Below are 21,624 nucleotides of genomic sequence, written 5' to 3'. Positions count from 1 at the left end.
GAGAGACGCGCTCCAAAGACTAGCTCCACGAGTATTTAGAAGTACGAGCCATTAGGACCTATAGAATAGATACGTACTCCTAAATACTCAGTGGCCAGCGATTTTACGTCATATTATATGATACTAAGCGTACATTAATTTCAAACGAGTTTTACGTAGTCATTTGGACTAGTGGTATGTACGCAAGGTACATAAAAATTGAATCCTGAGTTCGATCCCGGGTAACAGATAATCATTTTTGTCTTTTTATTTTGTTTTTTTCAATTGGTTTCTTCAACTATTTTTGGTTTTTGTAATCCACAAAAAAAAGAAAAAAAAAAATTGCAAACAAAAATATTTCAGTCATTAATTTCAAAATTTCAATTTAATTTTATTATTTAGTTATTTCTTTTAATATTACCTCATGATACTGTCGGGTTACATTAACTTGTTACTTTAGCGGATAAATAATCATACTAAAACAAATAAACATTATGTTTTTAAAATAAGGATTAAAATCAGGGACTCCAAATATTGGAGTATTAAGAGTATTAAGTGTATACTGCGTTAAAAAATCGGTCTTATGTTTGATAAAGTAAAGACAATTTTTCATCGGCAATGGGACGTCACTCACACATTCTTAAACGAACGCGTCTCGCGATGTTTTGTCTGTTGGAGTATGAAGTGTTTATTGCGTTGAAAAACCGGTCTTATGTCTAGACAACAAAGTCTATTTTCTTTCGGCATTGATAGAAGTCTCTCACTCACACATTACTAATCGAACGCGTCTCTGAACGTCCCGTATTGGTTGGACCGTTAGAGTATTTGCGAGTATTAGACTCGCACTCTGTTGACGTCTTGCGCTCCTCGGTACTCGGTACTTCTAAATACGCTTAATACGTGTATAAGTCCCTGCTCCGTACTCGTACGCCATACGTCTTCCAACAAACCTAGTGTTAAGACCTGCTCCAGTATATACGCCTCACCTCTACTAGACATACCTCATTTTATGGTAAATGCATAATGCATGCAACCTATATTCAATGTACTCTATGCATGCAACCAATGCATACTTACTACCAAGCAACATAATTTACTCGGGAGCTTACTACCAAGGAACATACTTACTCAGGAGCTTACTACCATCTTATTACATTATACTGGAGTGCGTAACAAACAACATCCCATCGGGGCTATTACACCTGCGCATACGCAAATTGGAGTAGAAGATTGGCAAGGACGTGCAGTTTAAATATTTTAATAGGACTGGCCCAATAAGCCGACGAGATACATAGCTGTTAATCTCAATAAAATAGATTAGCACAAAAATCAATTCCCAAACGTGGTGGCATTCATAGGAATTTTTATCTCTATTTCAATGTCGCATCGCTGCACCTCGTCTGGTGTACGCCGGCCATTAGCTTTTTAATTGTACCCATATAACAAGTGCAAATCGAGATTTAAAATTGAACTCATGGTAATTAACTTTTGTCTTCCTTGAACTGAATAAGGTGTGAAACCAACTGTGTCGTTTGCTAGACTACGCTTTTCGGCGTGAAGGTTGTGGCTATTAAATGAAACAAAACTTGAACATCAAAAAATTAAAGTATTAATTTTAAAATTCCATACAAGCATATCACAAGGGGGTGCTTAGATAGTCTAAGATCTGCGTAAAGCTAGGCGTGGGAATCACATTTTAAATGAGATATGAGATTTATAAACTATGGAAGAGTTTATTTCTTCAACTTAAGTTTGTCAGCGAGTGAACAGGACAGGCCAGTTCCGTCTGGTTCAACATTCAGCTCCTCAACTGTACTGTCATTGATGACCATGGAAAACCTTTTTGAACGGAACCCTCCAAGTGGCGGCAGATTTGTGCCGAGATCTAACGCCTTGATGAAATTTCCACTGGGGTCTGCAAGCATGCGAACCTGGAGAATGAGAAATTAAAATGTTACTTGTGAAGTACTTCCTTTTGCTGTTGCTAAACAGTGTGTTTGGTCAGTATTTTTTGCCAAATTCGAGCAAAAAAAAGGCAGTCACCTTAACCACTAAACTTTCACTAATCTAAAGTTACATTATCAGCGAGTAACTGAATATAGTCCCATGGGAACAGGAGGAAATAAACGGGTGAAACTGCGGTGTGTCTGCTAGTATAATATATGAAAAACTAATAAGCATAGTCACTATGCTGGTATGTTTAATATTAAATAATTATGATAATATTTGTATATCTATTCAATTTAGTTTTTTATATTTTCCTCAATACATGACTGTGGTAGTTTTTATTGTAACTTTTTTGCTCTTACATATAAACTAAAATAAATACTAAACAATTGAACATTACAATATAATAGCTATTGTAATGTCCTTCAGAGTTTAGTTTAGAATTTAGATATCATTATACAGCTGTTTTATAATGGTTAACTTTTATTACTTGTAGATTGTATGCTCATTCCAAATACCAATTTAAATTAACTAACTATTATTAAATCAATAATATCAACAAAACACAGAAATACAATTCTGATTGAAGTGACATGATTTACCTTACATAAGCTAATGTAGTTTGTGGTTCATAATTTATGTACATGTTATCAAGCTCGGAAAGGTTAGAGGGCAATCAATACTCTCCAATTGGAAACTTTGCTTATCAACTGTTTTTATTTTAGCGAGGTTTAAGTGTAAATAAATTTACAGTTGGCAACAATTTACCAGAAATATAATGATAGGAAAACTGTCTAACCTTAGCAGGAATATATTATTAAGTAAACTATGTTAAATTATATAAAATGAGTATATATTTGTTTAAATATTTTTACTACACAATGGAAATAAATAATGCTAAGAACTGTGCCAATTCTTATAATATTTTATATTAAAATGCAGATACAGATAGATATACATCACATCATTCCAGTTCCTGTGGGATCTATCTAAATATTTAAAGGAATGTTAAGTTGATTTGTGAACATTCTAAATACTCAATACAACATTTCAAACAATATACAACCTTGAAATGCTTATAAGATATTTTATGAATTTTTTGCATCAGTTTTTATCACTTTATTTTTTATTTCTTACCCATGCATTAATGGCAGCACATAATAGTTACATTTCCCTTTGTATTCTAATTTTTGAATTAGTTAATTTTTTTCGTTTCTTACTCTTAGAACATAAGTATTGCTAATTATTTATATTACCTTTCCTTTAGTATTATGCTGTGCCCCCCACGCAGCCATCACATAGGGGTCATTCACAGACACGCAAACGATCTCGGAGACTCCTTCAGACTTCAACTTATCAGCGTTTTGCACGTATCCCGGCAGATGAGTCTTCGAACATCCGGGAGTGAAGGCGCCTGGTACAGCAAAAAGTACGACTTTCTTGCCATTCGTCAGCTCGCATACATTCACTTTATTAGCCGGCGAATCTTCGAACAGATCGACCGCCGGTAACTTGTCCCCAACCTTGGATATCATAAATCTTGTTAGCTATTGTTATGTAATTTCAATTTTTACTCGATATCAATTCTTACCTTGACTGGAGCCATTGCGTAAAACGTCGTGTGAACTGCCCGCTTAGTTGTTTGTTTCGCAAATGCTGAAACACCTCGAATAATTGACGCAGTCGTGTGAAACATTTGTATGACTTTTTGTTATTTTTTTTACCGATACACCGATGTCTTTTTGACTGCAATCACAGACAAATAACCTAATTATTAATTTGTTAATGATAGAAATCACCATAGATAAAATATTAAATTACCGCAGACATATAAACATATTTTTTAATTATGCCTGTTTGTTGCAGTAGACAACATAGAAGCTCAATAATTCCTCTATGAGACAGAGAATAAAATTCATCCACGCTAGTAGTTTAAAAAATATAGACAAATACTCTGGGTATTTGTCTATATTTTTTAAACTGGCTTACGCAAAATAGTTTAATTTTGTACGTTTACTGAATATTTTTTTAAACTTGCTTAAAGAAAATAAAAAAGTTCTCGGAGGAAATTTAATTGAAAATGCATTGCTTTGTGTTGGCTATGGTTTGTAAAAATCTCAGCTCTAGTGTGAGTGAAATTCTGTATCTGTTCTTTAAAGTAATTCACAGACGACAAATGAAATTCGTTTTGATTCGTTTTGTCTACGGTTTGTCGTTTTGATTGACGTTGTTTGATTCTTTCACTGGATTTTCTGGCTTTTTATTGTGTTTTAACAGTAATTTTCAATATAATATGATGATTAATTGTTTACGCGCTTTACCGCTAGGACTTTGAGGTTTGCTCGTCAACAAAGTGCAGTGAGAAGCATGGAATCGCCATCAATGGACACTATTTACCAGGCCATAAGTGCCTTGTATGATAACCCCAATGGAAACGAGAAGGAAAAAGCTTCTACATGGCTGGGAGACGTACAGAAATCTGTGAGTAAAACGTTACTACCTGTTTCATTTACATAAGTGACATAAATTTCCTATCTAAATCTTCGATTCATAACCCAGTGTGTAGTTTAATTTATGAAACCAGAGTATTTTTATTGCAGATACACTCTTGGAAAGTAGCAGATCAGCTTTTGCAGCAGAAGAAGGATGTGCAGTCGTGTTTCTTTGCAGCACAAACGATGCGAAGCAAAGTGCAACATAACCTATCTGAACTACCACAAGAGGCTGTTGTATCTCTCAGAGACTCGTTAGTTGCACATTTAGAAGGGATCACACCCGACACCAGTCCCCCGATTCTCACTCAGCTCTCCCTTGCTCTAGCAGACCTAGCTTTACAAATGTTGACATGGCAAAACTGTGTCAGTGACCTCATAAAGTTGTTTTCCAACAAAAATTACTTTGTTCTATTAGAGATATTAACAGTGTTACCTCAAGAAATAGACTCGTCGAGCTTGAAACTCGGTGAGAACAGAAGAGAAGAAATAAAATCAGAGTTGCGTGCCAACTCTCAGGATGTAACATTTTTTCTTAAGGAATGTATTAATAGTAATCCAAATTCTCATATAGCATTAAAAATAATTAAATGTATGACATCGTGGATACAAGTCAAAGCGATTAGTATACAGGAAGTGCCTCAAAATGCTGTAATAGGGTTCAGTTTACAAGTTCTACAGGACCACACATCAATAAATATGTTGCACGATGCAGCATCTGACTGTATTTGTGCAATACTGCATTGTTTAGAAAATAATAGCAATAATACCGAGGTGGAGCAGTTGTTATTTGACAATGTGTCAAAACTGGAGACGAGTTACCACATGGTTGTGGCACATGAAGAGGAGGAGAAGGCTGCAAACTATGCCAGAGTGTTCACAGAGTTGGCGGAGACATTTTTAGGTAAAATAATACTGAGCACTGCAAATGGGAGTGCACATTTTGCTATGAGGGCCTTAGAATTGGTGTTAATGTGTGTTGGGCATCATGATTATGAGGTGAGAACTTTTATGCAGCAAGAGCTAACAATTTTTCTAAAGTTTGCTATAATTTAAAATACTGCCAATTATTTGCTAATTTACTTTTACGCTGCCAATTATTTTTATTAAAGACTGTGTTAAGGATGGATGTAATAGCATAACTGCTATAACATCCATCCCTAATACTGTCTTTACCATTTGACTATGGTCTGTCTCAGTGCTGAATCTTGCCTTTTGATATGGTACTATTGAAGCTTGAATTAAAAAATTTGGTTACATTTTTATGATATATTTTGTCATGATTTCTAGGAATCTTAGGCAGACCTAAAATGCATGCCAACTGTCTATATATTGCTACAAAAGACCACAATATATATGACAATAATGCTCTCTCTTTGCAATGGGATGAAAGAGAGTGACATGTAAACAAACTTGTGGTACATCTCTTAGGCCCACAGGACAATAGTCTTTTTTAACCTGATAGGTATTTTATATGCTGTCTAAATATACTTTTCATCAAAAAAATCAAAACAGAGCGCTTGAAAATTACTTTGTGGACTATTTTGATTTTTTTATTATGAGTTTATTTTGCCCACTAAAATGTTACATGTTGTAAAATGTTCAGGTTGCAAAAATAACATTCAATCTATGGTACCGACTATCAGAAGAAGTGTATGAGAGGGATTACCAACCACTGACTGATGCTTTTAAGCCTCACATAGAGAGGCTCATTGAAGCCTTGGCGCGCCACTGTCAGTGTGAGCCTGACCTCATGCAACTGCCTGAAGAAGACGAATTTTTTGTAAGTATATGAACATTATATGAGAAAATGGCCAAAGAAATATTTTAAGTGTTTGTAAACAATAAGTATAAGTAGTAAAAAATAATGGTCATGTTTTTTATATTTGCAATATATATCTGACATTGCAAATATGTTGTTATGTTTTATTTCTGACATTGCAAATATATTGATGTTAGTTGACAGACAGATTTAAAGTCTGCATTGAGTAACAATAACTATTATTAATAACTCTACATATTATAAGTAATTAAAACTGTAGGGTTAACAACTTCTAAAATAGTACTTTTCATCCGATTGATCTTCCATTCAAACAGCTTGTCTTGCACAGACAAAGGCCTGTTCTAAAATTTTCCATGTATTTCTGTCTTTTATTTCCTATGTTCCCACCAACATAGGAAATAAAACAAGGCCCATCCTATGTTCATGTTACTGGTAAAACGAGCTTAATTAAATTATTTCTGTTTATTTCTTTTATTTTCATTTCAGGACTTCAGAATGAAAGTAATGGAGCTGATCAAAGATGTGGTGTTCATAGTGAGCTCGAGTTGTGTCTTCCGTCAAATGTTTGCCACACTGCAGGCAGATCTGTCGTGGGAGCAGACGGAAGCTGCACTGTTTATAATGCAAGCTGTTGCTAAGAATATACTGCCGTGAGTTATTTGATGCATCATAATTTGTACAGAATTAATGCTATGGTAATATCTTTCTTTTTTTTAAATAGACCAATATTCCCTTTTACCCTCTAACTACTTGGGAAAGACCGTAGTAGGAGTGGGTATGATTTTAGTCCAGCAGGGCGAGGATTTCCTTGTCAATGAGTCTGGCCGATTTACCATTGAGCTATTGAGCTCTAAATCTCACTGACAGTGTAGTTAAATGATTCAGGATTGAAACTAAATGTATTTGTTTATATTTTATACTAAAATACAATATTCAATTGAGATGGAAAGAGAAGTTGAACATAAAATCGAATTTAAATTCTTTTTGTCTTTTTCTGATTGATGATTAATTGATTGGGCTTGAAATATCTATATTTGATTTTTTTCAGTGAAGAATACGAATATGTGCCAAAAGTAGTGGAAGCGATATTGTCAATGCCAGAGAACAGCCACCCAGCCGTGCGCAAGACATGTATCCTGCTACTGGGGGAGCTGTGCGACTGGATCGAGAGGCATCCTGAGTGTCTAGAAGCGAGCCTGCAGCACCTCATCAGAGCATTGCATGATCAGAAACTGGCCAATGCAGCTGCTGTCGCTTTACAGGTATGTTTGTGTATACCTAGGTGTATAAATCAGCTGTACCTATGTCAGTACACACAGCTGTAAACTTATATTCAATTTGAAATTCATTTATTTCAAGTAGATTTACAGCACTTTCGAAACATCTAGAACCTAAAACATTGATGTAGTTTGAGCGCACGCTGGTGTTGTTAACATTATGCTACTGAATTAAGACTAACAGTTAAATTAATTTTAGTGCGATGAAATAGCCCATTTGTTACTGTCTACTTCCACTTGGTTCCTGTATTGTCTGCAGAGCATATGCCAAGCCTGCCGCAGCCACGCGGCGCCGCACGCGTCCACGCTGCTGCAGGCCGCGCGCCTCGCCGACGAGCTGGAGCTGCCCCTGCACACCTCGTCCACGCTCATGCGCGCGCTCGCCGCCGCCATCGGCCGCCTGCCACACGACCAGGTGAGCTGTTGTAGAGCATATACCAAGTGCCACGACGAAACACACTTACTATAGGCAAATGCGATGTTTGAAAACGCTCGCAGAATGTCATTAGATTTTTTTGCAATCTGTCTAAGGCATTTGACTATATCCATCATGAAACATTAGTGGTTTAATTAAGCTATTAGTGTTGCAAAAATATTGCAATCAATTTCATTTCCTCTGCCTTGACATAGAATTAAAAAGGTGTACATAATATGTATATGTAGAATATGTAGTTTAATGGGTGTTCTACAAGGTTCAATAATAGGTCCATTTTTGTTTTTAGCCTATATTACTATATATTACTGACCTGTTGAAGCATATCTGTATTGCATTACAGATGATGCTTTCTTAATTTTTATAACAGACGGAAATAATAATACGTAATCTGGCCCTGTCGAAAAATCCGGATCTGATTACTAAATCAGATGTAATACAAACTACAAACATCTACAAACTTTAAACTACCATACCATCTAAGAAAAAGAATTATATAGAATTGACATGGAAGAATAATACCGTGAACGAATGAGATGTAGCTATACGAAATCCTGAAAGAGTGACAGAGCCCGAGAAAAGTTTTTGTCCTTATTAGAATCTCGCTTTAATTTGTCTGCCCCGTGAGGTCACGGGGCAGACGAACTTTGTGGAGTAAACTTCATGTGGACTAAAATTTGTTTTTTAAAGTATAAATTGTGTTCTTTGTTCTTAATTTAGTGTAATAATTAGTTCTTTAGATATTAAAAATGGTGAATTGTAGTGTTTTGGGCTGCAAAAGCCGCACTGAACGAAAATGTGAAAACATAACCTTTCATACGTTAGTACTATAATTTCAACTTATTTTTATCATGAAAGATGATGCTTAGGTAAAGTTTGTAATTAGGATTTCAATGACAATGAAAATATCCAGAAAGAACAAAAGAAACTCGTAAATAGTCTTTACAAAATAATGAAATTTTGAGTGATTAACCACCGAACTTGAGTAGGTTATAATAATTGCGTCCAGAATAACCATTTTCCGTGCATTAAGAAACATTTTTAAATTAGTCGGATTATCTGCATTTTGGGGCTACCAATTGTGTTACATTTAGCTTTTCCCTAAAATTAGGGAAAAATAGTAACTTATATTTTTCATTGCCTAAGTAGTAACTCGTATTTTTATAGCTTTAATTGTTAAAAGCTTTGTTATAAAAATATTACTATAGACATTATATAAAGTCATTGTGACCTATATTTGTGTGGTGAACATGGGTGCTTTTGTTTATTCTTCCAGTTTTCTCGAGATGTCTTTATTAATAAAATATGGACAAGGGCGACAGGAAGAGACAGGAAGACAGGAAGACAAAGATGGCCTTCATTATTCGTCACCGTCAGTTATTAAATTATGTGAAATAGGGGAGGAAATATTTAAAAAAAATAAATACTAATAAGCAAAACAAACTTGATGGAGCATCTACTGCAAGCATGTTGTACGAAATGGCCTTAATTTATTTTCCGAAAATGACCATTTTCGTGATAACCACCATTATATTTTATTAATGAAACCCATTTGTAGAAAATACTTAAATGTGAGGTTACATTATTGTACTAAATCCTTAACTTGTGAAGAAAATGTAAGAATTTTACACGAAATTAATTTTATTCAAAGGACAGTAAATTTTTTTTGGTAAAAAGATTTTATTCTTAATTCCATGCTGTGCTAGTATATTTTCCTAACTAATGTTTTATGTTGTACACAATCAACAAATCACAAAATACACCAAGCAATCAATAAATCAATCAATCAAAAGCGTATTATTTCTGAAGACCATTTATTTCCAATTACACAAAACCAGTTAGTTGTGAAAATTTCTAATTCTTTCATTTTTAGTAGTTATATTTTTATTTAAAAATGAATTCTAATTTCAAAATATCTGACCCTAATTGCCTTCAAAAGTAAAATGATATGACTGTCGAAAGGACTTTGGTTGTATATATGTTTTTAAATCAGGATGAAAACAATGGTAATTAATGCTTTTTTTTTAATATGACCAACATTCCCGTTCCTTTCCAACTCGTCGGGACAAACTGTATCAAGAGTGGGTACAACAATACTCGAACGGGGCGGGGATCGATACATCACCCCTCGGTGCCAGCTTTTACGCTCTGACTTCTGAATTGGCCAATTTCGTCAAATATTATGATATATAAATATTTATAGACTTGTCAAATAGTATGAAATAAAAATATAACGCTAGTCTTAAAATATAGGGTAATTTTTCGATCACTGGTAACACCAGATGATCTATGTACTTTGTTGTTGTCCCTTACCGGGAGACTCCTAATAGCTACTCCATACCATTCTCCCTCCACGCATACCATCATATCCATCCATTATTGTAACTTGTACGTCAAGCGGTTTTCGGATGTAGATGGGTGATCCATCATTCATGATAATATTTTCTATAAACATTTAAATACAATATTCCAGCATATCTAAATCTGTGTTGGTTTCTTTTCTGTATTGTTCATAACGCTCGTGATGTGGCAGCTGACGGTGGCGATGCGCGAGGCGACGGCGCTGCAGCTGGGCGGGCTGCGCGCGCTGTTGGCGGGCGGCAAGGAGCTGCGCAAGGGCACCAGCGCGGACCCCGTGCTGTGGCTGGACCGCCTGGCCGCGCTGTTCCGCGACGTGGACGTGCTGCCCGCCGCCGGCGCGCCGCCGACCGCGCCTCCCGCGCACTCCGCGCACCCCGCCGTGCCCGCCTTCCGCGACGCCTGGCCCGTCGTCAACGACGTCATGAACAAGTACGCGGACCAATAACACTGTTTGAATGAAGAGAATCTATGTTTGAAGTGGAAAGTAAGATTGTGAATGCATTGCGTAAAGTGTAGGTTACGAGGATTGTAAGACATGTGCTGCCATCTAGGCATAGTGAAACAGTGTGTGTTATTTTAAACTAGATGGCATTCTCAGAGAACTTCACAACTTCACACACTTAAAACAATCCCTTTTTGTACATTTTAAGAACCTGTTGTGTTGCAGTTATGCCTGAGGCTTATAGATGGCGCTTTGTTAGTTTCTGAAATATGTTTTGCTTCAGTTGTGTGGTCTAAAGCGTACTCGTTTTGTTTAGTAATTGTTCACCATATATTTTTAATTTTAAATATCAACAATACCAATATGAAATTATAGATGTTATAAATTACCAACTAATCATAATATATACATAAACTTAAACTTCATTTGGTCAAAGAACTACAAAAATCAAATACTGGTCAGAACAACAGATAGTAAAAGAGAAAATTCGATAAGCAGGCGTTTGCTGGCCAGATTTCGATTTGTTTTTTTGTATTGTTAACATTAGTTGATACGCTGGTGACAGTGATTGTCAAAGTGCGCGATGCGACGCCCGCAGGTACGTGTCGGACGGGCGCGTGATGGAGCGCGCGTGCCGCTGCGTGCGCTTCATGGTGCGCGGCTGCGGGCGGCCCGCGGCGGCGCTGCTGCCCGCGCTGGCGGCCGCGCTGCCGCAGCTGTACGCGGCGCGCGCGCACTCGTGCGTGCTGTACCTGTGCGCCGTGCTGTGCGACGCGCTGGACGCGCCCGACGCGCGCCCCGCGCTGGCGCGCCTGCTGCACGCCGTGCTGCCGCGCGCGCTGGCGCTGCTGGACGCGCCCGCCGCGCTGCGCGACAACCCCGACACCGTCGACGACCTGTTCCGTCTCTGCGTGCGGTGAGCGACCCTTACTGTGCTGCGCGCTGGAGATGTAGCTGCACGATGCCCATTTCGAGCAACTAAGCAACTTTCACATGGTACCTCGCTAACAGCGAAGACATGTAGATATTGAACAACTGTATCCCTGAATTAGATTGGTTGGGTCTACCTCCTGGGCTTGACTTTTCTGCTATCTTCGCAAGTTGAAGATCAGTTCTCTTATCTGGAACCTATTACGTAAACAACTCATCTGAAAAACATGGTTTTCTTGGAAAACATGGAATTTTATGTACCCAGACTTCTTTCCGAAGATTTCTGCACTCTCTTCATTATTTATGATTACCATGTCCGGACTCTCCACGATTTCCTTCAGTTTTAGATGTACTAACAGAACTAATAAACAGTGCACTGTTTTACCTATTATCCATATGTCCAGTTACAAAATAATATTACATATTACAGATACCTCCAAAGAAACCCGTCGGCGCTGGTGGAGGGCGACACGCTGGGGCCGGTGCTGCAGTGCGCGGTGGCGGCGTGCGCGCTGGACCACAGCGACGCCAACTGCTCGCTCATGAAGTTCCTGCAGGACCTCACGCGCCTCGCCGCCTCCACGCGCACGGACGACCAGCATCTCAAAGGTAAACGAACTGGGCTAGCAAACACTGACAATCTATTTAATATTTATTTTGTACTAGCAAACACTGACTCAAGCATTGTTTTGACTTAGGTGCACTTCTTCCCGATTTCTACTCTAGACTAAAATATAATAGGAAAGGGTTGTTTTTATAGTTTTCCCGGCAATTATTCTAATTCTTCTCACCTTTTAAACCTTCCCTATACCTCTACGAACATTTCAAGACCAAGATAAGATAAATGCGTTCAGCCATTTTCGTTAGCGAGACTAAAAATCTGGAAAAATACATTCATCACATTAAATTACAAGGTAGCTACTGTAAACTGTAGAATTCCCGTAAAGAGTAGGGAGTTAGAGAGGGATAGCGATCGGTTGGCGGGAACGACTTCTGATTTAAGGCGCTCGTCATACGGTCGGCTTTAGGATACTCGTGGCGTTCGAGGCGTCCACATTTCTTGAGTAATTCTTTATCTCTCAAGTAACCCTTGAAATGCAATCGACATGGGTTAGGTAACTTGAGTGGAAAAGGGAGTGTTAGTTAACTGTCAAGGGATCCCTTAACCCTACACACATCATTCACAAGTGCGTGACTCCACTCAAGGTCATTCATTCTCTGCCATTCTAGGGACTCATTTTGGTTATAGTTTGAAGTTAATAAAGTTGTCCTGACAAATATTGTGAATCATAACCTATGTTCAACATTGGTTTTCTTATTTTTGTAAACCACTTCTGAGTCTGCTAAAAATAGATAATATCCTCTCCTTTTGTGTCCTTCAACATACAGTTTTAATTTTCTTCTTATTATGACTTTTATCCCAACCTAATACCCATCACCATTTCTGTAACTGACGGAATTTTTAAAATTGTTACTCTTATAAATTTATTTATATTGTAACCGGTTTCGCTCCAGGTCTGGTGAGCGCCGCGCTCATGCAGTACGGCGAGACGCTCACGTACGCGCTGCTGGAGGCGTCCGTGCTGCACCTGCACTCCTACATGCTCTCTGAGGTAAGTGTTTTTTTACCCAAATTTGACACCCAGGATATACGAGTATATCAATGTGATTGATAATAGGGCATAAAGGAACTACGTTTTTTGCGACTACTCACCGCAATGGCTACGATGACTCGCTAAGTTTTATGATTTGTTCTCAAGATTTATTTTTGTAGTCCTGTCACGGTCGCCAATTATGTAAACTATTGAAATTACACAATGAGATCCTGACTACAGGGTCTCTTACTTTTTGGCAGGATTACAAAAAGGTATGAAGAAAGAAAACGTTTTATTTGAATTTTTGCAGCGTAGTGTCCGTTACTATTTAATTTCTTCCATAGATACAAAGGACATGTCCCAATTTTGTATGGATGCTGAGCCTTTATACCGAGTGTAACTAAGCAGAACAATTTATTTTTATCTTAAAAAAACATAAAATATAGGGCTTAAATCCCAAAATAAAAAAAATTTTGGAACCCGCATTTTTGTAAATTATTTAAATAAAATGTATTTTAATACATTAACTGACAACATTAATTAAGAATTTTTATCATGGTAACATGCTTGTAACTCACATCCCGACGCGTAGTAGCGTTCGTTTATGGCGTTTTTAAAGCAATTTTTTGTTTATTGCTTCTCTGTCTACGATTTAATGTTTCTTTTTAACTTCTGTTTTATTGACATTTGACAATATAACACGACATTGACAGCTTACACCGGATGTGAATTTAGTTCCAGGTCTTTTTATTGGCTTTTTTGAACACTTTTACTGTCTTATGTTTAATTTGTAGACAAGGGAGCGACACAAAAAAAGATATTTATCTACTTAATGCAGGTTCCAAAAATTCTAAAAATTATTTTTGTCAACAGCAATTTGTATCTTCTATCCGTAAAACATACTATAGACCTGCTTATAAATTATAAATAATCAGGATCTGAGCTGAGTAGTAAGGCACAATATGAGTCAGTGGCTTATCTAGTATATGATGCACTGCAGGTGGCCGACGTGCTGCTGGAGATGCTGCAGTGGCAGAAGAGCCGCGGCGTGGACTGGCTGCAGAGCGCGCTGCGCCGCCTGCCGCGCGCGCCGCCCGCCGCCACCGAGCACCAGTGCTGGCAGTTCCACCAGTACGCCATGAGGTACCCGTCAGTTGCCCCCTCAGACCAATTATTGTATAGGACTTGCCTCGCTAGACGTTACTTTTCTGTCAAAGTATATGATCAACGATCTAATGTGATTATAAAAACTGTATAGAATCGATGTTAAATAGTTGTAATCGTGTTTGTCGGTTAAAGAGCTCCGTAAAAATACCTTTTTGTGTAATTGAATTGTGTAAAAAACTGGCAAAAACTTCTAGTTTAGTATAAGATAAATACCAAATCTAAGCTCGTTTTCCTCAGAAAACGACAGACAATTTTGTTCGTGACTATGAGTGCGATACAGGTCCTTCTATAATTGGTCTGAGGCTGCCCCTACCCCTGACCTCACGGTCTTACAGGCTGAATCATGAGAGGGCAAACCCGGTACTTGGTATTGACGCGATTCGCCGCCTTGTTGACTTCCCGCGGATTCCCATTGATGTAGCGGCGATCACTGAACGTCGACTTCGTGTAAAAGTCAAATTAATTTATTTCAATTAGGCTTAGTTTACAAGCACTTTTGAAAGGTCAAGATTATGTCATAATTTAATTTAATGGTGGTAATAATAGTCGAAAACTTAAAACTAAAGTTACGAGGGTTCCAAACGCGCCTTAGTCCGAGAAGAGCCCACAACAAACTCAGCCAAGGTTTTTTTTTTGTTTACCACCATTTTACAAACTTATTTAAAACTAAGCACACAGTCGTATAATACAGTTTAACGCCAAGCTTTTTTATCATTAATATAATCATTAACACTATAATGAGCCTTTCCCAAAAGCTTGCGTTTAATAAACACTTTGAACTTTTTGAGAGACATTCCAGTAGCTTCATGTGATAGTTTATTATAAAAACGTATGCAACTGCCCTTAAAAGAATTACTAATTTTTTGTAAACGTTTACACGATTGCTTACATTGCATAGCTGACCCAACGACCATTCATTCATCTTTTAGTGGCAGAATAACATTATGAAATTTATAAATTTCACATAAAAAGGCTTTCTTTCTTATCGCAGAGCGGAGAAATGCAAGGAGATGACCCGGCTGCTGCGTGACTTCGCGCGCCTCTACCGATAGTAACGTGCGCCGGCGCAGCCCGCCGCGACATGACCCGCGCACGTCTGACGCCGTCTGACGCCGTCTGACACGTATGACGCTGTTCATAATAATAACGACACGATTCTGACATCATTCTGTCCACACACATATGTAAATGAAGTAGGGTAACCATTCTTAACTCTTACTTCCTAAGGAACTGATACTGTTGTATGACATTGCACTATATTTACCCAATTTATTAAATGTGTGTGGCTAATTGTAGTCACGAAAACTTGATTATTGTTGTCAGAAATATAGTAGCATCAAAATATGGTCGTTATACAATGCAAACAAACTATCTGCAACTGTCACTCATTTTGAAGTTGTTAGTCAATTCAAGCTATGTTTCTGATTATGTTAGAAATGTTTTATTAGACTTGCGACGTTATGTTTCTAGCGAAGTTTAATACGTATTTAACGTTGTTGGAAAACCACCATTGGACTGATTTAGATGCTGTTTGACACACTGGGGTCAATTTTCTGACAATGTTAGACATGTTTGACGTTTTGTCAAAGTTTATGGCGCGGTTAAATATATTATTGAAGCTCGTGTCGCTACAGTCAATTCGAGCATACTAACACTAACTTGTTGAACTGTAAATTATATAAAACATCACATTTTTTGTCTCCATTTTCTGACAAAAATGCCCGTGATGGTTCTAAGAAGATTTTTGTTGTGCTTGGATTTGACACGAAACTTTAACCATTACTATAAGATTGTCTTCTTTGATTTTTTTTATGGTTAATTAGTATTTATATACTAATTGGATATTGAGGTTAGTTATTGAATGTATTTGAAAATGCAAATTATTGCAACTAATTTTAAATGAAAAATGTATAGTAAAATGAGAAATATCGACCAGATTAGACAATTTGTTAAAAATGAAAATTGCATTTTGTTTTTGTAATGCATTATCGGACAATGTCTGCTTTAAGAATCTATAAGATGAATATCAAGAGATATACGTGAACAAGCATTTAGTTAAATTATCTGTGGGGCCAACAATGTTAGCAAGCTGACCATAGGATACATTTACGTTTGTGTTGACCCTAAGGGTTATGACACATATATCAACTCGGAAACGGTTCGTCAACGCCTCGCCATCAACTCGCGTCAACCTAGTTTAGTAATTAGATCTAGGTTTCGTTAAATATCAATATAAAAAGTTTTTGGTGCTTTTCTGTACCTTTGCAAACTTCCATGACGATCGGTTAAGTTATTGAGGAGTAGAAACGTGATAAACTTACAAAAACGAACATTTACGAGGATAATATTAGTATGAATATCGATATTCTTACAAAATAATATTATCAAAAGTTTTATCAGTAAAATATAGAAAATCTATCTAAATCAATATTCAATACAGAATTTTAATATTGCTTGTGTGCATATTATTAGCAATTCTTGCATTGTGCTGTTGATTCTCTCGAAATTTCGATATTTATTTTCATGGTTTTACATTGCTTTATTAAGATTTTTTCAATGGTTTGGATTTATTAAGACACTGGTTAGTGTATGTTAACTTGTAAGTAGATTATACATTTAATACTAAAAGTTGATGGTCCGTTTTCGAATTGATATATGTGATACAACCTTAACGCCGTACATATGGCTTGATATAATTAAAACAGTGCATTAAAGTCAAAGATATTCCCAAGATGGTGTAAAAGTCTCACACACGGCCTCTTACTATTATTATATTTTTGTTTGAACGATACATTTTGTATGAATGCATTTTTTTACACGAAGGTTTACATAGGTGACTTATGGCTTGAAACTTAAGTTTTTGTTACTGCACTACAGATACTTTTTATACGAACTACTGCGCATAGACAAGCTTCAGACAGTCAATGTACATGGGATTTTGTTTTTTATGCAGACTGACACTGAGTATTTTCGAAATTACTAAAAAATATATGCTTTACAGTGCTTTTACTTGACTACATATAAATTGACAATTAGTTGAGTGATCTAGACCAGTTTCAATTAAATTCGTCAAAGAAATTTTAGTCAATGCCTTTCTATCTTTTGTTGGTGTAGCTGAGGAGGCGTATCGACTACTGTTGAATTTAATTGCTAGTGTATTATTGTATTGTCTTGTTGACTTGTTCTGCATTGATCCATAATACTCCATGTACCTCAATATGGGTGGTGCAGTTAATTGTTTCATATAGATGTGATCATCATAATTAACGTTGCCTAGAATGGAGCAATTTTAGTTGTCCATGTAAATGCAACTTTACACTATTTACTTCACTCATCGCTGGCGACATGCTTCCTCTTTCAAATTATATTAATTAGTGCAAATACCACCCGCACTGTACCAATGCTGGTTTATGGGTAACACTGGACTCATAAAGAAAAACAAGTACTTTATAACACGTCAGTGGTTAGCGATATTGACCGTCTGAAACTTGACAAGAACAAATTGTAGATATGAAACATAGAATATATTATAATGAAAATTAATTAGAAACCTAAATGAATATACATAACATCGTTACTTAAGGAAGATTAAATTTAACATCGATCTATGAATTATTGGATAAATCTCATATCAGAGCAATAATAATGTTTAAAGTATTATAAAAATGTGTCAACGTCTCTTGAGTTTTCATTTTAAGTTTCCCGAATTTTGATGTAACTCCCTTGGAAGGGTTTCGATGTTGTATGAAACCGACGACCTTGTGTTAGGTAAGTACAGACACTGAAATATATTTTGTTATATATTATATTCTCTTTATTTGAAATGTGATAAAACTAAAACCTGGATTAAATTGTAAATATTTATTAAAAATGTTTACCTTTTATTTGTGCATTTTGATTAACGACGCTATCCTATGGCACGATCAGATGAATGAATGTCATCAAAATCGGTACATTGAATATATTTAAAAAATTTGGAAAATACATGTCAAAAATTACGGAATGTAACCGTGGGCGAATTAAAAAAAAACGAAGCACTTCATATACCTCTATAAACACCAACCAAGACCCAATTTTTCACTGGGGAAAAACCATATACCTATTACTTTTGAGTTGTGTATATTTTAGTGCAATATCGTCCGCATGCATTAGAAGCCACGGTGGTGGAACCTGAATGTCCTCGGTAACAGTAGATATCTACCAAAACATTAAATAAAAAGGGGCTCGGAGCCGAACCTTGGTGTACACCGACTGTGACCGGAAAAAACGATGCCTCAACGGCAGTCCTAACTATGGATGCGGAATTTAGGTGATCATATCACCTCAAAATACATGTTAAATCAATTGGATCTTCTTTGAACTTACCGGGTTTTTATACAGGTTTATCCAAATTATATATTTGGATACAGCAGCTTAACGTAAGGATGTCGGTGGGTCACTGGCTGCAGGCAGTAAATTCATAAAGAAGCAATTTTTGTATGGGGCTAATGATTTAAGAATTTGTCTTAAAAATATCTCTACAGATGTGAGGGTCTTATGCCCTTGTCTGGTCTGGGCATTAATGATTACTGCAATAAAAAAATGTATTATCATATGTTTTGGCTGTTCATCTGTTCATAACTAGATGTCGCTAGTAGTAACTTGTGCCGCGCTAGCGTTTTGTATCTTCCAATAAACAAGAGCTGGACTAATGCCACCAATATTCACAAACATACAGACAATTTTTAAAGTTTTTGGAAAGTATTACAATCGCAGTTATGCGGGTAAATACTTGAGTTGTTATACAATTCAATTGAACGAAAGCGAAACCAGGCTTAGCGCAATCGTACGGGTAATGGTCACCCTACATGGCGGTACCCTGGGGGGACTTAGGGTTTGTACACAAAACTGCGATGCGACGCGACGCGAATTCGCAACGCAGAAAATTACGACACGAATTGCTGCTACGCGATTTCGTGAATGGAAGGAATGGTCTCCCAGGGTGACCATTCCTTCTACGATCGACAACCGTACTAAACGTATTTTGAATTAAAAACTAGGTCATGACATGGATCGTAAAAAGGAAAAAGAAACAAAGAAGATTTTGGGTTTATCCTTTTATTACTATTATGAATCCCGCTGGGAACCATGCCAAATCCCAAAGAACAGGGCGCTCCTCAATATTAAAAAATCAACGTCGTAGTCTGTCATTTTTTGACATATGTCTTGTCCACACGCTGTCCCAGACCGTATTAAAATGGCGTCAACAAGTGTGACGAAACATCGCAGGAATGCGCGTTGCGAATCAATTCGCCAGTTCTTGCGATGCGTTGTGCGAGCTCGTAGATTTTTACGATTCGATGTCGTATCGCAGTTTTGTGTACAAGCCCTAAACAGGCGAATGCGTCGCTCGGATCGGACTTTTGCACACGTGCCTCGCCTGTTCGTTATCGTTCGTCGTTCGTTATATTATTATTAACAAAAAAAAATAATGGGAAAAACATATTGTTGTGCATTTGGCTAAATAATAATAAGGATCGGACACACACGTTTTTCAAACTTCCAATAGATGTAGGAAGGTAATGAATAAAAATATTATAACTTAAATAATATCTACCGAATAATTACTACTTGTTTATGTTATGTATGTTATTAATGTTCTACGTAGTAGAACGTAACTATATAAATTTTATTATTATTAAGGTATAGTTGGTACCTAGCTACCTCCCAACCGATTTACGTTTATAAAGTTAGTAATATATCTTGTACGGACTCGTAAATCTATGGTAATATACCCATTAATATAAGTTTGTTAAGAGTATCTAGGTCAAACACTGCAAAATATTTTTTTTTTTTACATTACGTAATGTGGCTGAAAATATAAAAAAAGTGTGCCAGCTCCGTCGCACGAATGGAGTTTACTCTTTTCAATAGAAACGCCTGAAAAGTGAAAGGTGCGCAACCGAGGTGCAGCGCTGCGTGCGCGCCCGCCAACAGCGTGCACGTGCGTGCGGACGCGCTAGGCATGTGCACGCTATGGCGGCTACGTACGGTGAAAGGTGCGCAGAATAGGTTGCGCACAAAAAACGTACCGAGGGGTATAAATGAAAAATCAATTGTTAAGGAGTAAACTCCAATAAGTTATGAAATGACATGCGTTACGTTTTTTGTGCGCAACCTATTCTGCGCACCTTTCACCGTGCGCTGTGCCGCCAACAACTTGCACATCGCACCCATGTGCACGCTGTAGGCGGTTGCGCACCTTTCACTTATAAGGCGCGAGTATTGAGACGTGCTTCGAGCTAACTTTTTGTTTTTTTTAACATACACACTTTTTTTTGTTGGTAAACAGTGCACATCGAGTAGGGCTTTAGTAATACTTATGTTAAAGAAGACTAAATGTATAGAATTGTAAAATAACTAATAGACTTTATAATATACTTCACATTATATATTTTACTCTTACAATGATATAATCATTAAACAAACAAGCCCAATAACATATAGTATATAGGTATAGTCGCCTATACAGCATACCCTATGTACGTCTCAATACACTCACAGCTAAATTAGAAAGTTGCGCACTAAAGGTGCGCACCAAAAACGTGACACTTTTTCGTTAGTTCAGTTGGTTTTACCCCTCGGATTTTTCTCATACCGGGCGCCTTATATATAAAAAATCGATTCTTAAGGAGTAAACTCCAAAAAGTGTATGTGTTAATGTATTTTTAGTCCAATCAATGACGCACACACTACTTTTTTATTTTATCAACAAGGTACGCGAACATCGCCGCGCGTTAAATCTAGTAGTAAGTATTTTTTTATTGAAGACAACCCTAACGTTGTTTAAGTAGATGTAATAAAGATAAGAACTGTAGGTAAATAAAACGGCTTGCTAATAATATTGTTCGAACTGAATTGCGCCGTATTATGTCGTAGCGAGAGTCGCTATTTATTTTTAACCATTCGCTGCCCGCGAGTATTTTATCGAAAAGCCCGACTGCGTTGAAAAAGCCAACAGTCAGGGAATGCGATTTTAATCTACCGTTGTGAGCCATTTAAAAAATCTTTATATTCCTCTATCGCGCGGAGCATGATACTGTGCTCGCCTATTGCCCTTAGTTTACTTTATATTTTTTTACATGTCACGTAACGGATACGATGGGCGACCGGTCGTCCATTTAGGAGTCAAGAGGTTAATGACGTTGCAGAGTGAATCTTCTGTACTTGTACATATGT

At 37.0% G+C, this 21,624-nt stretch overlaps 2 protein-coding genes across 2 annotated transcripts; one reads left to right on the top strand and one right to left on the bottom strand.

The window, feature by feature from the left end:
- Positions 1-1,565: 1,565 nt before the first annotated feature.
- LOC112048839 (peroxiredoxin-5, mitochondrial) lies at positions 1,566-3,689 on the bottom strand. Its single transcript, XM_024086517.2, has 3 exons — positions 3,518-3,689; positions 3,183-3,449; positions 1,566-1,910 (listed from the first exon to the last, which is right to left on the bottom strand). The coding sequence occupies exons 1-3, from the start codon at positions 3,620-3,622 to the stop codon at positions 1,713-1,715; spliced, it is 570 nt and encodes a 189-aa protein (XP_023942285.1). The 5' UTR covers positions 3,623-3,689; the 3' UTR covers positions 1,566-1,712.
- Positions 3,690-4,108: 419 nt separating this feature from the next.
- Positions 4,109-18,290, top strand: LOC112048838 (transportin-3). Its single transcript, XM_024086516.2, has 12 exons — positions 4,109-4,407; positions 4,527-5,417; positions 6,025-6,201; positions 6,688-6,851; positions 7,250-7,463; positions 7,738-7,893; positions 10,445-10,701; positions 11,313-11,630; positions 12,075-12,253; positions 13,160-13,257; positions 14,240-14,382; positions 15,398-18,290. The coding sequence occupies exons 1-12, from the start codon at positions 4,294-4,296 to the stop codon at positions 15,456-15,458; spliced, it is 2,772 nt and encodes a 923-aa protein (XP_023942284.1). The 5' UTR covers positions 4,109-4,293; the 3' UTR covers positions 15,459-18,290.
- The last annotated feature ends 3,334 nt before the right edge of the window (positions 18,291-21,624 follow it).

This window comes from Bicyclus anynana, chromosome 9 (assembly GCF_947172395.1).
Source record: "Bicyclus anynana chromosome 9, ilBicAnyn1.1, whole genome shotgun sequence".
In the NCBI taxonomy this organism is placed as follows: domain Eukaryota; kingdom Metazoa; phylum Arthropoda; class Insecta; order Lepidoptera; family Nymphalidae; genus Bicyclus; species Bicyclus anynana.
Note: the sequence above shows the minus strand (reverse complement) of the source record. Positions and strands in the feature narration are given on the sequence as shown.

What these genes read in the sequence shown, in the direction of transcription:
- LOC112048839 (XM_024086517.2), bottom strand. Translation starts at nt 3,622, where the DNA reads ATGTTTCACACGACTGCGTCAATTATTCGAGGTGTTTCAGCATTTGCG. An exon ending in ACGCAATGGCTCCAGTCAAG is followed by an intron (nt 3,450 to 3,517) that starts GTAAGAATTGAT and finishes ATGATATCCAAG; the next exon opens with GTTGGGGACAAGTTACCGGC. An exon ending in AGCATAATACTAAAGGAAAG is followed by an intron (nt 1,911 to 3,182) that starts GTAATATAAATA and finishes CTCATTCTCCAG; the next exon opens with GTTCGCATGCTTGCAGACCC.
- LOC112048838 (XM_024086516.2), top strand. Translation starts at nt 4,294, where the DNA reads ATGGAATCGCCATCAATGGACACTATTTACCAGGCCATAAGTGCCTTG. An exon ending in GTCAACGACGTCATGAACAA is followed by an intron (nt 10,702 to 11,312) that starts GTACGCGGACCA and finishes CGACGCCCGCAG; the next exon opens with GTACGTGTCGGACGGGCGCG. An exon ending in ACTCCTACATGCTCTCTGAG is followed by an intron (nt 13,258 to 14,239) that starts GTAAGTGTTTTT and finishes GATGCACTGCAG; the next exon opens with GTGGCCGACGTGCTGCTGGA.